The 17,312-nt window shown below is 52.5% G+C and overlaps 2 protein-coding genes across 8 annotated transcripts; one reads left to right on the top strand and one right to left on the bottom strand.

Moving 5' to 3' along the window:
- Positions 1 to 1,550: 1,550 nt before the first annotated feature.
- Positions 1,551 to 10,506, bottom strand: Ung (uracil DNA glycosylase). 3 transcript variants are annotated; one of them, NM_001040691.1, is made up of 7 exons: positions 10,247 to 10,437; positions 9,359 to 9,553; positions 8,596 to 8,691; positions 4,911 to 5,008; positions 4,437 to 4,525; positions 3,541 to 3,719; positions 1,551 to 2,636 (listed from the first exon to the last, which is right to left on the bottom strand). In NM_001040691.1, the coding sequence occupies exons 1-7, from the start codon at positions 10,367 to 10,369 to the stop codon at positions 2,496 to 2,498; spliced, it is 921 nt and encodes a 306-aa protein (NP_001035781.1). In that variant the 5' UTR covers positions 10,370 to 10,437; the 3' UTR covers positions 1,551 to 2,495. The 3 variants fall into 3 exon arrangements, with proteins under 3 accessions (NP_001035781.1, NP_035807.2, XP_006530347.1); XM_006530284.4 differs by lacking the exon at positions 1,551 to 2,636 and adding an exon at positions 2,652 to 3,293 and having other exon boundaries at positions 10,247 to 10,506; NM_011677.2 differs by lacking the exon at positions 10,247 to 10,437 and having other exon boundaries at positions 9,359 to 9,716.
- Positions 9,639 to 16,946, top strand: Alkbh2 (alkB homolog 2, alpha-ketoglutarate-dependent dioxygenase). 5 transcript variants are annotated; one of them, XM_006530292.4, is made up of 5 exons: positions 9,639 to 10,416; positions 11,706 to 11,761; positions 13,103 to 13,346; positions 15,142 to 15,340; positions 16,618 to 16,946. In XM_006530292.4, exons 3-5 carry the CDS (start codon positions 13,133 to 13,135, stop codon positions 16,922 to 16,924), a joined length of 720 nt encoding a protein of 239 aa, XP_006530355.1. In that variant the 5' UTR covers positions 9,639 to 10,416; positions 11,706 to 11,761; positions 13,103 to 13,132; the 3' UTR covers positions 16,925 to 16,946. The 5 variants fall into 5 exon arrangements, with proteins under 5 accessions (XP_006530355.1, XP_006530353.1, NP_001346870.1 ...); XM_006530290.4 differs by lacking the exon at positions 11,706 to 11,761 and having other exon boundaries at positions 9,640 to 10,416; NM_001359941.1 differs by lacking the exons at positions 9,639 to 10,416; positions 11,706 to 11,761 and adding an exon at positions 12,654 to 12,789.
- Positions 16,947 to 17,312: the final 366 nt, after the last annotated feature.

The following is a 17,312-nucleotide window of genomic DNA, read 5'->3' as shown; positions in this document are numbered from 1 at the left end:
CACTTCCATATGAACCATCTATTTTATGTGTGCACTCATAAAACAACACACCAGCTGTTTCCATTATGTGGACTCGGGTACCAACTCAAGTCCTCAGCACCCCCTCAGTGAGCCATCTATCCACCAGTCCCTTCTGTGTTCTAAGAATTTTTTGTTTTTTTTCTGTATAGCCCTGGCAGAATTCACATTGTAGATCAGGCTGGCCTCGAACTCAGAAATTAGCCTGCCTCTGTCTCCCAAGTCGGTCTCTGGGATTAAAGCATGTGCCACCACTGCCTGGCCCAAGATGTTTTTATTCTGTTCCACAAGTCCCTGAGTGGGTGTGTGCACCTGAGTACAGGTATCCAGGCGCCATCTCCCCTGGAGCTCAAGTGTTAGAGGTTCCAAGCCACTTGGCTTGAGTGCTGGGAACTGAGTCCCCTGGAAGATCAGCAGGAGCTTTTAAACCACTGAGCCACCTGTCTGCGCATGGGTGTGCTGGCTAGTTTTTACTTCACGTCAACTTGACAGCATCAAGGGTCACCTGCGAGAAAAACCTCAATTGAGAAAATGCTCCCATAAGATCAGGCTGCAGGCAAGCCAGTTATACATTTTCTGATTGCTGTAGGAGGCTCAGCCTGCGTGCTGTGTGGTGCCACCCTGGGCTCAGAGGCAGGCTGATTTCTGAGTTCGAGGCCAGCCTGGTCTACAATGTCAAACCCTACTGTTAACATAGCTGCTCTCTACAACTCGCACCTGCTGGTGTGCAGACGTCGCACACTGAGCTACACCCCGTCCCTTGGTGCACTTTGCTTTCTTCCTCACAAACGCTGTTGAGGGTCTTTTACTGTCTATTGTGATGTTCAGTGTGGCCCCCAAGCTAATACCCACTGGTGAATGAAGATGCCTACAGGACCATATACACTCTCTTGACTCTTGGCATGACCCATGGCAACTTCTCCCTCCTCCTCTCCCACCCCCCCCCCAAGCCTGTGAAACATGAGTTTCTTCTGTTCTGTGTGCATGGCCCTGGGGGCTGGCCAATTGGAGTTAAGAACATTCCAGATGAAACATAGTAATAACTCGGGGTTATTGGTAGGAAAGTAGATTCTCACAGCACAGAAGGTAGGCAGCTGCCCAGCTTTTGTGCTGCTTAAGGTTCAATAAAAATGTAAAGGCTGTGTGTTTTGTATGCTGGAACTCAGCAACCCAGGCCTAAACAGCAAACCAACAGGTCAGAGTCACACTTGAACTTCATATTCCCAGGGAAGAGTCTAGAAGCTCACAGGACAGGGCAGACGTTGGCAAGGATGGATGGGCAAGCCAACAACACCCCCAAAGAAGTGACTTTCCTCGTCAGGAAGCTGTCCCTTTGGGTCCCAGCAGATCCCCTACTCTGGCCAACCAGTCCTTGGCAGCAGTGCAGCAAGCTGCTGGCGGGCAGTGGGTGGAACCACAGAGAGCTACAAGCAGGGCGCAAGGACACAGTCGCCCTTCCTGCAATCAGTGGTAGCCATGGTGACAGCAGGAGCTCGGGCTTGTGAAACACTGAAGAATAGTCGGCACACCGCCAATTGTCAACCATCTTTTATTAGCCTGGTCAGGCAGGCCACGGCTCTAACCAGCTGGACTCACGGAATCCAGCTTGTAAACTCAGTGAAGATTGTCTTTCAGAAAAGCATGAAAAAGAAATTACTGTACCTGCCTACCTTGTAAAAAAAAATAACGTTCTCCAGTGTTGCAGAAAGACAACTTGTGTGAACTCAGCCCCTAAGAAACAGCACCTTGGAGTTAGATCCCCAGCACCACACACACCAAGCGCGGCAGTCTGCTGTCTGCAGAGAGGAGGAAACAACTCCACCGCCACCAGGAAACCCACCCACCCTCACTTAAAAACAAATCTATCCCATTCCTGCTTCGCTCAACTTCGGAGCCTGCAAAGGCAAAGGCAAGACGCAGGGTGGAGAGCGGCCACTGTGAACCCAGGGAGAACCCCGCCCCCTTTGTGATCAGGAAGCTCATTCAGTTGTAAGCCAGACTTCTCAGGACTCACCAACACCCAAGGGTTCCTTTCCAGACAAAAGGGCCTTTTGAAGCACACACACACACACACACACACACACACACACACACACACACACACACTTTGAAATCTCTAACTCTAAAGGATAAAGCGGACAGCAGCAGGCACCAAACTGCTGGTCCAAAGGTGCAGATCTTTCCTCCCACCCCAGAGCAGCACACGGGACCGAGGGTGTGTCCGCTGGTCTGAGAAGTAGGTGTGTCTCAACAGCCACCTGGCCGGGCCTGGAGAGTTCAAACCTAGTGCCAGGCAAGAGGTTCTGCCTGCCAGAGCTGCAGTTTCTGTGTCCTGGTTGGCTCATGATGGTCCTATAGAGATCTATCCGTGTCATTTCTCCACTCACACAAGGAACTTAGAACTTAACCAGCAAAAGCTGCGGCGGCAGCTGAAAGCACCGCTGTGGACAGATGCGGCCTGTGGGCGGGTGGGCGGGTCACAGCTCCTTCCAGTTGATGGGCTTCTTGCCAGACTTCTGGAGCAGTTCATTGGCTTTAGAAAAATGTCTGCATCCCAGGAACCCTCTGTGCACCGACAGCGGGGAGGGGTGAGCTGTCTGCAGGACATGGTGACGCTTCTGTAAAAGGTCAGAGTGTAAAGCGGTCACCACACCTCCAGCCAGCCCTGAACTCCCCGCCCCGCCCACCTAAGGTGTGTGTATGCCCAGAATTCACAAAACCCAGTGCTCACATCACACTGGGGGAGTGCTCTCCCCCTCAAAGCCAGAGATGTGTGTGACACACCAGGCTCAGTCTCACTGCCTGGCCCCTGGAAGCCCTTTCTTTACCTGGGAGTACTCCCCCTCCCCTCCCATCTCCTCCCCACACCCATGCTCCCACCTCTGCCCTACTGTCTACACCCACCCACAGCCATCGCTACAGACAAATGCTGGCGGCCAGCCCAGGAGCGAGGGCAGGGCCTCTGTGCAGCAGCTTTGGGACATCTTCAGCCACACGGCTGGCTCTGGTCCTCACCTCAGTGACAGGTGACAGGCTCTGTCAGTGAGTACCCATTGTGATGCAGAGACAGGGAGGAGAAGATGAAGTGCTCTGCCCTAAGGGTTCCCTGCCTATGCACTTGGGGGAAGCCGTATCTGAGTCAGTGGAATTGCTTTCCTATAAGGTTCCAAGTTTCTCTGAAGCAGGACATCTGACTCATTCATGAAGCATTGGAAAACTCGCAAACGAGGGGTGCCAGGGTTGTGGTGCCCCCACTGCACAGCAGGTTGACGCTTCTGTTGCTCGCTGCTAACCACACTGAGCACCCATTCCCTCGGAGTCTGAAGTCACTCAGCTGTCAGTGGAAACCCAACTGTGACTACCAGTCTCATTCCATAGCCCAGGCTTGCCCTCGGGGCACTCCTCCCACTTCGCCCTCCGAGGTTCTGGAATCACATGAGCCACAGGTAGACTCTATGCTGTGCACATGAGCGGGCACCCCAGGGCTGCCTGGCTCTCTGTTAATGGAGTTAGAAGACATACCCTGTCAATGACACTGCCCTTCTTCTGAGCATAAGAGCCCCAGAGGAGGAAGACGAGGCCACTCAGGTTCTGATTCAGCCAGGACACGACCGCGTCCGTGAACTGCTCCCAGCCCCTCTCCTTATGGGAATTGGCTTGGTGGGCGCGGACAGTGAGGACGGCGTTGAGGAGGAGGACACCTGTGAGCACAGGGGGGAAGGTTAGAGATGGCTCAGACAAACTGACCATCCTTTAGAGACTACCACACTACCCATAAACAGACCCAGGGCAGGACCCAACTCAGGCCACACACACACTGTTTCAACAGGAGCGGCATGGAGGGACCCGTGAGTCACACACAGGGTGTTATGTTTCATGTCTGCCCTTTTGGCATCTTCTAGTTTGAGGTATTAAAAAACTAAGTGTTCAGAAAAATACAAATCCTAAATGACACCGAAGAACCAGAAAAGAGAATGGGTCCCAAATAGTTGATGGCAACAAAACCAATCTGTTAGACGCCAAGAACAGCCGGCCAGGAGCAAGCAAGCTGAAACAGGAGCGGCCAAGGATAACAGGTGTAACAGGCCTTTCCCCCGCCCCCCCCCCAAAGCCTCATCAGAGCCTACCCCCTCCCACACTGCAGTGTGGCCATGATTTACAAATAAGCAACGGGACGGAGGTGGCTGAGCAGTTGAGCACACTCTATAATCACAGAGGACCGGAGTTTAATCCTCAGCACCCACGTTGGATACACAGTGCCTATAACTTCAGCTCCAGGGAATGTATCGTCTCTGCCTTCCTTCCACCAAAACCAGTACTCATGCACACACATGTACACACACACACACACACACACACACCCGGGGCGGGGCTGGGACCAGCATTGTTCTCAGATAAGCCCAGTCTGGCTTGGTTACCTTGTCGGGCCCACCCTGACAAATCCCCATGGCCAGGATGAACAAAACCATCGATGTCTGTAGACAGCTCTTTAAAAATGTTTTCCAAACTGAAAATGAGACAAGAAAAGCACAGTCAACCAGAATCCCCAGCAGTTTGTAAAATTTGAGTTTCCAAGATGGGCTTGAAAAGGTTAGAGACAAAGCCAGCCTGGGAGGGATCAGCAACCATAGCACTGGCAAAGACTAATACCCCAGCCCTGTCAGGTCACCCCGGCACAGACCTCCACCTACGTGCAGAGTGGAAACCAGGTCAGTGACGTGAAGACTTAAGTGAGCCCTGCATTCACAACCTACTTCCTAAGTGTATATACAAAAGCCCAAAGCAGTGCCAGTCCTCGGTGACCCAGTCCATACCAATAATGCCACCTATAGCCTGCCAGGATGCCAGGAACAGCCTGCCGGAAGCCATCTGCAGGGGGTGGGGGGGTATACCTGGGCGGGGGTGGAACTGGTCTTTGGACACTGAAGCAGAGCCCGTGAGCTTGATTAGGTCCGTGATAGGGATCCTGTCCCAGAATGACAACCTTCACCTGTGAATACGATCAGACAATACCAGGTTCAGTTAAAGAAACACATAGACATCGGAGCCCAGTAGCTGATCAGCTGAGGATTTAAAACAGCAGGGGACCGGGGAAACACCAGCATCCCCAGTGACAGTCTCACCCACCCCACATCCGGCCTCCGGGCAGTGTGGTGTTTCTCTTCACTTCCCACACGACAAAACCCAGAACAAGTGGAGCCACCAGGAAACACACCAAGGAGGGACCATCCTAGCCCACGCCATCACTCAGGGTGGGAGTGGGGAAGAGGCGGCAGCAAGCTAACCATTTCTGTTACCTATGCATTAGGGTCCCTGCAGCCTGTGGACCGCATGAGTGCAGGCTGCCACCCTCATAGATGAAGTCAAACGGTTACACTCCTATACCTACACCACCACTTCCTATGTTGTCACAGTAAGCTTGTCTAGGCCGTCCACTTGTCTCTCCTCATGGGAAACCACGGCTGGGCAAAGAACGCCACCTAAGCCTCCCCAGATCTGCATCTAGACTCCGGTACTCCACAGCACCAAGACAATGAGGCCAGGTCACAGGCGTGGGAGTGCCTGGCAAGCCACAAGGACGAGTACCTTTCTTAAGTGTTGAAAGGTCAACCTCTGGACACAGTCCCTGTCCTTTCTAGAATTTTCTTTTTTTTTTCTTTTTTTTTTGGTTTTTTGAGACAGGGTTTCTCTGTATAGCTCTGGCTGTCCTGGAACTCACTTTGTAGCCCAGGCTCCTTTCTAGAATTTTCTATGTCTAGCACCCTCAAATTCAGCTGCAGGCTTTCTCCTTCCTGTTCTAGGACTCCGGTGGCAGGTCAAGGACAACTGGGGACAGAACACCTGGTTTCCCTGAGCCTGTGGGCTCTCTAACAGAAACCTTCGCCAGACACCTAGGTGTCTAAGAACTAAGAATGAGGGCTTCGTGTTCCACTTTCCGAGGTGTGAGCTGTGGGGTTCACTGAGGGTCAGGCATGGCGAAGCATGGCAGCCGCTCACCTGCTTCACAGCTCCTGCAGTCAGCTGCTTCCTAACTGACTAACCCGTGAGATCTCCAGGGCCACTAACAATGACAGAGGAAAGAACCAAAAGCCTCAAGATGCCCCCGGCAAGCAGAGATCACCTACCTGCCTACAGTGTAAGGGGAGACGAGGGCTGGTGACAGGCAGGGGCAAGGCTGGGGTACATGACACAGTCCTGCCTAAAGAGCGCCCCATATACTGTACTTCCACAGTTCACATGGCCTAGACACGTACTGGAGTAACGGCAGGTGACACACGGGAGAGCTGGCAAAGGCAGACAATAGGTGAGAGCCTATAGGCGCCACTCAGGCCTCCTGACCAACTGAAATGGAAGCAGTCAGAGAACAGCTACTAGCAGAGCCTGGGAAGGAGGGGCAGGGCCAGCAGGCTGGAGGAGCAACTTCCAGTGCTCCACAGCACACAGTGGTAACCTGCAGTAACCGCAGCTGATAACAATTACATATTCCAAAAATAGTTACAAGTTCGATTGAGGACCAGAAGGCTCCCAGTATGTAAAGATAAAGGCTACAGAGATGGTATGGTGCGGCAGTTAGTTAGGAGCACTGGCTGCTCTTGCACAAGACCTGGGCTCGCCTCCCAGCACCCACAGGGCCCTCTTCTGGCCTCCGCAGGCACTGCATACATGTGCAGCAAAGACAAATGCAGGCCAAAAAAAAAAGCCAAATCTTTATTATAAACAAAGACAGGAGCTGGAGAGATGGCTCAGAGGTTAAGTGTCCTGGCTGCTCTCCCGGGGGAGCTGGGTTCAATTCCCAGCAACCACATGGGAACTCACAACTGTGAACTCCTGTTACAGGGATCCAACGCCCTCACACAGACACACACGCCATCAAATTAGCAATGTACATTAAAAATAAAAAATGAAGAGTCGGAAGTAATGCATGTGCCAAACAGACTACAATGCCACCACACTCTGTACAACAACCACTATGTGTTGCTTACAAACGTAAACTCCAGGGTTGAGATGGTTTAGTGGGTAAAGCTGCTTCACTCCCCCATACCCTGAGTTTAACCTCAGAACCCAATGGCAGAGGAAAGATCCAACTCCTTTAAGCTGTCCTCTGACTACAAGTGTGCTGTGGTGTGCAAAGAAAGGGTAATCCTCCAGTTGCACTAGGGTGACAACACACACACACACACTCTCTCTCTCTCTGTTGTTGTGTCTCTCAGCGCTCTGGGGCAGTCCCGGGAACGACTCTGCCTGTACTGTGTGACATGAACCAGGGCTGCCTGCTCAGGCTACAATTCCAGGTACTTGTGGGGTGAGGGTGGGGCATTAAAACCCCAAGACTACCCATGTGTGGCTCAATGGCGAAACACAGCAACCAAGACCATGAATTTGACCCTCCCAGCACTGCCAAAGGGAAAAAAACAAAACAACAACAACAAAAAAAAACCAGAACAAACAAACAAACTAAACTGAAGAGTTTTGTTGTTGGTTGGGGTTTTGTTTGTTTGAGACCCTATACTTTTTTGAGAGAGGGTTTTTCTCTGTCTGGTCCTGGAACTTAACTCTGTAGACCAAGCTGTCCTCAAAAATATATTTATATCTTTTTTTATATTTGCCTCTATATTTGCCTCTATATTTGCCTCTTCGCCTCTCAAGTGGTGGGACCAAAGGTGTGCGCCACCACTACCAAGCTAGACCAGAAATTTAAGGTAGGCCCGAACTAGAGTATGTTCAAAGCCAGTCTTGATGACGTACGTAGATCTTTCTCCAAATAAAAAAAAGGGCACAGGTCAGAGGTCCTGGCTCAAGCCATGGCAGATGAGAGGAACAGTTACAGAGTGATGTGGCTCTCTAAGCCTGAGGTCATGCAGTCTCTGCCCAGATCTGCACGCCCAGCTGACAGTTGTTGAAAGCTGACTATTCAGCTTGTGAGAGACCTACTCATTCTCTTTATCTCTTTACCAGCTCTGAGAAAGACTGGATGAGGAAGACAAAGAAGCCATGACAAGGAAGACAGAGCTAACCAAGGGACTCAAGTCACCCGTGGGTCAGAATGAGCCACTCGGTTGGATGGTCGTTCATGCAGGGAAGTGACACAAGCTAGGTAGGCAACCTGAATCTAGTACCTGCAGGCCATCCCTTCTAGTCTGTGCAAAATACAACCGCCCTTGTTTTTGACTTCTGTATTATTGAATCAGGGTCTCAAGTGGCCCAGGCTGGGCTCCAACCTTCAGGTGCTGAGATTATTAGTATATGGGGGCCACAATTTTCCCAACACATCTTGTGAGCAGAAATAACCTCACTTTTCCAGTCCTGCGTTGCCTACACTCAATAGACTGAGATAAACTAGCACTAACTATAACAAGGGAATAATAATAATAAGCAAGCACACAAGCAAATGTATACATGCATTTTCTTTGTTTGGTTAAAAGACTAAACAGCTGGACACACACACAGCTTTCTACCCGGAACACAACCAAACCCGGCACCTTCCATGTCTACCATCACACACTCACTACGAAACAGCCCGTGGCTTAACTGAAACACTGTTAGATTCCTCTCTAGCCAGACCCCAGCTCCACTCACATCTCGGATGTCGCACATCTGGGTCCATGTGAACACCTGCTCCGGGGGCGGATAGACCTTGTGGTGGTTCCTTTCTTCAGCAACAAATCCCATTAGCTGGTTTAAAAGATAAAAGGAGGTTTAAAAGCCCATTCTTACCAGAAACTAAGAATTAGGATTGAAAACCTATTTTATAAAAGGTGTTTGAAACCTCGTCTATTTGTGTGTGTGCGCGCATGATTTAAACCCAAACTTTTTTTAAAAAAACAATTGAAGCCAGCATAGCACCCTTTCCCCTCTTGGGCTGGACTATTTTCATTTCACAGTAACTCCGCCCCCTCTTCTTTTTAAAAGACAGGGCCTCCCATAGCACAGAATCTGAGGTTGGCCTTCACCTCCAGCCCCCCAGCTCTCAAGGGTTGAGATTACAGCCTAAGGCCTCGATCGTCTTTCCTGACTTCTAATAAAAGACCAAAGGTCATTTCATTCACTCTTGTTCACTACCCCAGGGTTTGTTGGCTTTGGGGTAAACCAGGTGGCTTACAAAAAGCCACGAAGGCAGCTGGCGCCCAGCCCGCCAACCTGATTTAACCTCCGGACCCACGTGATAGTGAGATATTTCCCCAAGTTGTCCTGTGACTTCTATGCGCCCTCCTCCACGTAAAACGAAGCCACGACGCCACCTTCCTGCCCTTCATGTAACCCAGACACACCGGCATCGTTGTCAAGTGTGGCACGGAAAGGGAGGGGACGGGGGAGGCTGGCTGGACCCGAGCCCACCGACCTTGACGAAGTACGGCTTCCCGAACTCCCCGCACAGCTGCTGCTTCCAGCTCTCGCCGAAGCCGGCAGGCACGTTGCGGGCGGCGAGCCTGAGCAGCGCCGCGGCCTTGTTCCTCTGGATGCGGACGAGCTGCTCGGCGCTGAGCGGCGAGCCTTGCTCGTTCTGCTCCACCCGGGCCTTCTTGGCGGGGCTGGCCTGCCGGGAGTCAGAGTCGGGGTTGGGAGTCAGGCTCCGGAGCCCCGCTCTCCGCGCCAACCGCAAAGACCGCCGCCCCAAGACGCCCATGGTCCAGCCGAGCAGGGGACCCGCTGCACCCGTCTGCGCTCCCACGCAGGCTTTTCGCGGCAAAACACCTCCCGCCCCTTGCCGCTTCTGATTGGACTATACAAGGGCAGGGTGGGCACGCTGCACACCGATTGACTCTGAGGCGGCCGAGCTCCGTCCCCATTGGTAGATGTCTCGGCATGGCGGCCGTGGACGCGCGCGGTTGTTTTGGACCTCTAAGGTGTCCCAGTCTGGCTGATAAACGGGGTGCGCGGCTCTCCTGCCCGGGACCCGCAGCACCGCAGTCTCGCGCTGCCTGGTGCTGCCCCGCGCGCCTCACCCAAGACCTTCCACGTGGGCTTTTCGCGGCAAAACAGCTCCCGCCCCTTGCCGCTTTTGATTGGACCACGCGAGGAGCAGGGCGGGCACGCTGCACACTGATTGGCTCTGCGGCGACCGTGCCCCATCCCTATTGGCTAGTGCCTCGGCGTGGCGGCGGCCGACAGCGCGCGGCTGTGTTGAACCCCTAAGGTGTCCCAGTCTGTCCGAGCAAGCGGCGTGCGTGGCGCTCCTGCCCGGGACCCCGCCGTACCCCCGCGTCCCGCGCTACCCCGCTCGTCTCACCACGGCATCGCCGCCGATCTCGGCCGCCACTCCGCTCCCTGGGACCGGCTCCGGGCTGCGCGTGGTCCGCTTCCCTGTGGGGGTCGGAGAGAAGAAAGAGTATAGGGTCTTCTGGCCGATCATGCCTGCGCCGAGCACGGACCTCCGGGACTCCTGCAGCCGTGCTCACGGTAGGCGCGCTGCCACCTGCGCGGGCTCCCGTTGGGGGCGGGGAGGCTGGCTGGGCAGGGGTCGGTGAGGCCCAGCGCGCATGTGTGGGAGGGGCTGAGGCCCCGCCCCCGGGTGGGTGGGGCTTAGGAGGTAGGGGGAGCCTGCTGCTTACCTACCTACCTGTCCTAGCTCTAAAGCGGGGCTTTCTCCAAGTCTTACTGATGTAAAGATTGAAGGCCTTTAACCCCGAAATGTTCCACTTCCCCAGATACACCTCCCTCCCTCCTTTTCAGTCCCCTTTGGGGATTGAACTCAGGGCCTTTGTGCATCCTGAGCAACCGCTTGACCACTGAGCCATACACCCCCTTGTACTTTTTACCTCCCACACTCACGTCAGACATACATTCAGTTGTGCAGCTTTCAGTTATATCCTTCCCTCTAATATAACAATCCCAGCTACTCTTTTCTACTGAGTGATCTTTTGCAGGTGTAATTTATTTATTTATTTTTTTTATTTTTTTTTTTTTTTTGGTTTTTCAAGACAGAGTTTCTCTGTATAGCCCTGGCTGTCCTGGAACTCTCTGTAGACCCGGCTGGCCTTGGATTCAGAAATCCGCCTGCCTCTGCCTCCCAAGTGCTGGGATTAAAGGCGTGTGCCACTGCAAGTGTAATTTAAACCTCGACCGACCGCTGCCCTGGAAAAACCCTCCTATGCCGCCGTGTGTCACAGAGTGGTGACACACCCTGTGAGCCCAGCATCTGGGAGGTGGAGGCAAGAGGATCAGGAGCACAAGGCTTGGCTACACAAGCTGTTAGGGGCTAGTCTGGGCTACAGCCTCCCAATCTGAACTGACTAGACTCCCAATTTAGCAGTTCTCCAGGCGGTTTGCCTTTCCGCAGCGTCCCGCTAAAATCTTCGCATGCTATGTTATTTTGTCCCTTACCTGGAAAGCTTCAATGCTGGCTTAGGATTCTTCCCTGTAAGATCCTCTTCCCCATCCCCCCCTACTCCCTAGCCTGTCACCCTGCTCACAACTTCCATATTGTACAAAGAAATCTTGTTTATCACATTGCCCCTTTTTTGTTTTCATCTCCAAAATACAACGTGGATAAGACAGGACCTGCTGTGCCCTGCTGGTGTGTGACAGCAGAGAGCACCGTGTGCTCCCATAGGCAGCACTTTAGAGAGATATAACACGTTCCCTCTGGTCGAGGACCAGGGCGTTTTCTCAATGAAGTAAACTCAGCATTCACAGAAAAGTTTGAGCTTGAATATTTATGGTGATTTTTTTTTCTTCTGTGCCACCAGGAGCAAGAAATGACTGTCACAGGTCTTTCCATACCAGCAATGGAAGGAGAAAAACGGTACAAATGTCCTCTATGTTTATACATAGTATATAAATAAAATGGCTGTACTTGAAGCTAAAGATTAAAAAACACAGCTGGGCAGTGGTGGCGCACGCCTTTAATCCCAGCACTTGGGAGACAGAGGCAGATGGATTCCTGAGTCTGAGGCCAGCCTGGTCTACAAAGTGAGTTCCAGGACAGCTGGGACTACACAGAGAAACCCTGTCTCGAAACAAACCACACACACACACACATACAAAGAAAAGAAAAACAAACAAAAACAACCCCCCCAAAAGATTAAAAAACACGGGGGCAGGGGCAGGAGAGATGGCTCAGCGGTTAAGAGCACTGACTGCTCTTCCAGAGGCCCTGAGTTCAATTCTCAGCAACCACGTGGTGGCTCACAACCATCTGTAATGGAATCTTATGCTCTCTTCTGGTGTGTCTGAAGAGAGCAATAGTGTACTCATATAAATAAAATAAAATAAAGATTTTAAAACACGGTTATATCTAAAAGCAGTGTGCTTACAGAAATAAGTCAAACGCAAAAGGCTATACAGCCTCTAATCCATCACATTTATGTGGAATCGTGAAGAAGAGCAAGCAAGGAATAGCTGACAAATTATGTCGGAACCTAAGGGAGGAAGGATTCTATGGGATGGTATAACTGTTCTCCATGTCGACTGTAGTGGTCAGACAATGCTGTGTCTTTGTCAGGAGTGCAGATTCATACACTGCCCTCAAGCCCCCCAGACAGTATGCTGTAGCACACTAGGCTCGTAGACCCCAGAACTGGTCCACAGGCCTAACCTTGCTGAGCCATCAGGTGAAGGCAGCATCCTGCGGTGCGCAGGGAGACCGGCAGGGGGCGCTGTGCCCGGAAGTCCCGCGTAGGCGGGAGGGGCGGGGTGAGGGTTCCTGGGGCTGCGTGTGTCTGTGCAGAGACCTGACCCACCGCTCCGGGCTCTCCGGTGGAGCCCGGTTGCTCGCCCGTGCCAGCCCCTACCCCGCGGGGCCGCAGGGCAGAGGCAACCCTGCTTTTCTGGGTAACTGGGCGAGCCTCATGCCTCTCTGCGCTTGCGTCTTCCCATGTGTAGCCTTTTGGGTTTGGGCAGCCGTTTGCAGCCAAAGCTCTCGAATTCCGAAGAGGACGGACGGGTCTTTAAAAGTACTCCATTCCAGGGCGGGCCTGGGGATGCGTGCCCGGGATTCCTACCGATGGGCGCCTGGGGCGTGAGGACAGCGTGGTTCGGGTCAGCTTGTGCTAGGAAGACTTAAGCTACAGGGCAGGCTCCCCGCCTGGATGATGCCCGCCAGGCACCTCCTAGGAGGTTTAATGCGCTCTTGTTTCCTTTGTAGGACGCGTCTGAGCTGTGAGTGGGCGGCGGGATGGACAAGTTCCTGGTGAGGCCAGACCTCCGCGACCTCCAAGGGGGAGGGGAGGAGCCCGCCCCGACGGGAGGAGCCTCGGGCGACCTGAAGAGCCCGGACTGGCGACACCTTCGCGCGGAAGGTCTGAGCTGTGATTACACCGTCCTATTCGGCAAAGCCGAGGCAGACAAGATTTTCCGAGAGTTGGAGCAAGAAGTGGAGTATTTTACTGGTAGGCGGAGGTCTTACGTGCGTTAGGCTTGTGCGAGGACAGGATGCGCCTTCCCTGGGAGAAGCGTGAACTTCCGGCTGTGACGGATTAGGTCACGGTCTGGGCAGCTCTGGTTAGGTTAGGTTATGGTTTGGCATACGAACTGTCCACGAGGTCTAGAACGAAATTATTTGGCAACTGATTGGAATTACCTGGGAAGTTAAAAAACTAAATAACAAAAAAAGCAAAACAAACCCCCAAACCGAACCATTCTGGGATCTTCGTGATACTGATTCAAAATAGCTGGAGGCGAAGGTTAGGCCTCAGTGGTTTTTGTTTTTTCGAGACAGGGTTTCTCTGTGTTGCCCTGGCTGCCTTGAAACTCACTCTGTAGACCAGGCTGACCTCAAATTCAGAAATCCTCCTGCCTCTGCCTCCCAAGTGCTGGGATTAAAGGCGTGCGCCACCACTGCCTGTCGACACCCTGTTTTGTTTTGTTAAAGACCATAATTAAATAAATGTATGAGATGAGTCAGCAGTTAAGACTAGTTGCTGTCCCAGAGGACCCAAGTTTGGGTCTGAGCACCCACATGGCAGCCCACAATCCTCTGTAACTCCAGTTCCAGCTACTGTGGTGCCCTTGTCCAGCCTTCGAGGGCACAGACATCACAAGCAAGCAAAATAAAATATTTAAATACATAAAATAAAACAAAATTTTAAAAAGGAAGGGGAGAATGATGGCCTCAGGGGCCTTCTCTTAGAAGGATTTGGTTCTGGACCAGGGACAAAGGGAGTGTGTATTTTGTATATCAAAGCAGACCAGGCCTCCAGGTTCTTCCAGCATCCCCCTCCTCCCCCCACACACAAGTCCTTTCCTGACATACCCTGCCCCCAACCCTGTTTCCAGCCCAGGGGTTGAGCAGCCCTTCCCCCAGAGGCTCTTCCCTATATGATCCAGACATTGTGGTCTCTCCTCTTTCTCTTCTCTCTGTACACTCGAGCTCTTTTTCTATTTCTATTTCTCTTCCTCCTCCCCTATGGTGAATTCCCTGGCCAGTGAACTGGCCCCAAGAAACTGCATTTAGTATTATCTAATCTGTCTTGGCCCATTTCACCCGTGGCAGAGAAATAACTTATCACAAGTCACCCATGTTTTGTTTTCAGCAATTTCATGCATGTGTATGATGCATTTTGGCTGTTTTCACACACCCCCGATTCATCACCCTGACTCCTACAGAACCCCTTTGTCCCAAGCCCCTGTGGTGCTCTCATGTTATTTTGTTTTTGTGGCCCGCTGGTTTTAATGCTATTGTGTCCACATGCCTTGTGTGTCTGCACATAGTGTGTCTACATGTCTCATGTGTCTGCACAAGGAAGCCACAGAATCCAGTGGATTTTCAGTATACTCATGTGCATTCCTTCTGCCCCTTGACATAAAGCCCAGCTGGAGACCGCTTCCTCACTGAGACATGGCCTCTCCTGAGTCTGGAACTTGCAGATCCAGTGAGGCCAGCTGGCCAGTGAGCCTCCAGCAGTGGGATTCGAGGCATACTGAGCAATACCTTGTGGTGGACACTTTACCAACTGAGGCATCTCTCTCTTTCGTTGAGACATGCTGGCTTGGAATTTGTGTTCTGTCTACTTCAGCACCAGAGTGAATACTTGGGACAAGCCACAATGATTTAGGGTAAGAGGTTCCCAACATGGCGTTTTACAACGTGAGCAGAGGGAACGTTGTTTCTGCTTCTCCACCTTTGAATGTGCGGAGCTGTCTGCACCCAAGGGTCACTGGTGGAACTCCCGTTCTTCTACGCAGGTGCACTGGCCAAGGTCCAGGTGTTCGGAAAGTGGCACAGTGTTCCCAGGAAGCAGGCGACCTATGGCGATGCTGGCCTCACGTACACGTTTTCTGGTCTTACCCTGACACCAAAGCCCTGGGTTCCTGTTCTAGAGCGTGTTCGAGATCGAGTCTGCGAGGTGACAGGACAGACCTTCAACTTTGTACTCGTGAACAGGTAAGGCTTCCTCCGAGGAAAGCCGTGCTCCTTTGTGACAACCCTTCTATAGTGCACCAGGCTAGACAGGTGGCCGTGCCACTCTTGCAGAGAACCCAAGTTCAGTTCCCAGTCCTGGCTCTGGCAGATCCAACACCTCTGGCTTCCGTGAATAACTGTACTCATGCCCAATTATCTTTTTCTTTTTAAAGAGGGGAGTCTTCACAGAGCTTGTGTGTAGATGTGAGAGGGGTTGGACCTGTTACTGGGAAAGTTAAACATACTGATAGGATTGGGGATAGGGCTGGATTTGGGGTCCAAAGTACTTTGCTGTACGGAGTTGACCTGTGTGCCAGGATGCTCAACACACCCCCAGCCTCAACCCTGTAGGTGCCCGTAGCACCTAGAATGGGTTCCAGTATAGCAGCCAACAGGGCGTCTTGATTCAGCCTGGCTCCGAGGCCTGAGCTAAAGGGGAAGCCATTTCACTTTAGGTGGTGAGAGGGAGGCTCCCAGGGGCTGGGACGGCTGACTTGGTAACTAGCTAGAGAGCCGGAGATACCCAGTGTTCAGAGTAGAGCAGAGGGGGCTTACGGTGGGTGCCACTGAAGATCGGAGATGGAGAGGGAAGGGTGTGGAGGGAAGGGCTGAACTGCGGGGGGGGGGGGGGGGTGGTCAGCAAATGTGGGGAGGAGCTTGTGACAGGCTTTCGGGCTGTGAACCTGGAAGGCGTAGCTATGTGATGTGATGGGTGAGGCCTGCAGGTATTGTAAGAAGCAACTTATTAAGTGTTCTATGGCTGTGAGGAATGCCACTGTTAAAAAAGAAAGCATTGTGCTGAGGCTTTCTTTATTGAGCTTGCTTGTCTTAAGAGGGTGAGTCTGTGATCATCCTGGCAGGGGGAACAGACAGGCATGGCACTGGCACCATAGCAGGCAAGAACAAGTGACACAGACAGACAGACAGACAGACAGACAGACAGGGCCTGGTGAGAGCTCTTGAAACCTCAAAGCCAAGCCCCACCACAATGATATCTACTCCAACAAGGTCACACCTGCTTGGTCCCAAATAGTTCTACTAGCTGGGGACCAAGTGTGCAAACAGGACCCTGCAGAGACCATTCTCATTCTAAGCAGCACACTCAGCACGGACACCCGAGGCCGGGCTCACCTGTGCGCCTGCCAGGCTACGAGGTTGCGAAGCCAGCACTGCTGCAGGCTGCAAGAGAGTGAGGCAGCTCCATTAGCAGCTGAGGGAGCGAGGTTCTTCTGAACTGATTGCTTGCTTGCCCACTGTAGGTACAAAGATGGTTGCGACCACATCGGCGAGCACAGAGATGACGAGCGAGAACTGGCTCCGGGGAGCCCCATCGCGTCTGTCTCCTTTGGCGCTTGCAGAGACTTCATTTTCCGGCACAAAGACTCTCGAGGGAAGAGGCCCCGGAGGACAGTGGAGGTGGTCAGGCTGCAGCTGGCACACGGAAGCCTGCTGATGATGAACCCCCCAACCAACACCCACTGGTACCACAGTCTCCCCATCCGCAAGAGGGTCCTGGCTCCGCGGGTCAACTTGACTTTTCGGAAAATTTTACCTACTAAGAAATAAAATGTCTTTATTTATTATTGTATTTGGGGGGGGGTGTGTGCATGTGTGTGCACATATGTGGACATATGTGTGTGTTATGTGCATGCACAGGGAGGCCAGAGGTGCCAGATCACCTGGTACTATAGTTATGGGTGGTTGTGGGCTGCTCAACACAGGTACTAATGTGGAGACAAATCTGTCCAGCCCCTAAGAGCCATTTTTAATAGTCAGTGCTCTGTGCTTTCTCTTAGCTGGAAGGAGTTGGTGTTTGCTTTACCACAGAGAACAGGAAAGGTTATAAAAACATAGGCAGCACCCAGGAGGAGGATGCCATGGGACACCCACCAAAAAGACCACCCGTCAGGCCTGGCGTGGCAGCACCCAGGAGGCAGAGGCAGGCCATCTTCAC

Source organism: Mus musculus, chromosome 5, assembly GCF_000001635.26.
Source record: "Mus musculus strain C57BL/6J chromosome 5, GRCm38.p6 C57BL/6J".
In the NCBI taxonomy this organism is placed as follows: Eukaryota; Metazoa; Chordata; class Mammalia; order Rodentia; family Muridae; genus Mus; species Mus musculus.
This window is presented reverse-complemented; position numbering and strand designations above follow the sequence as displayed.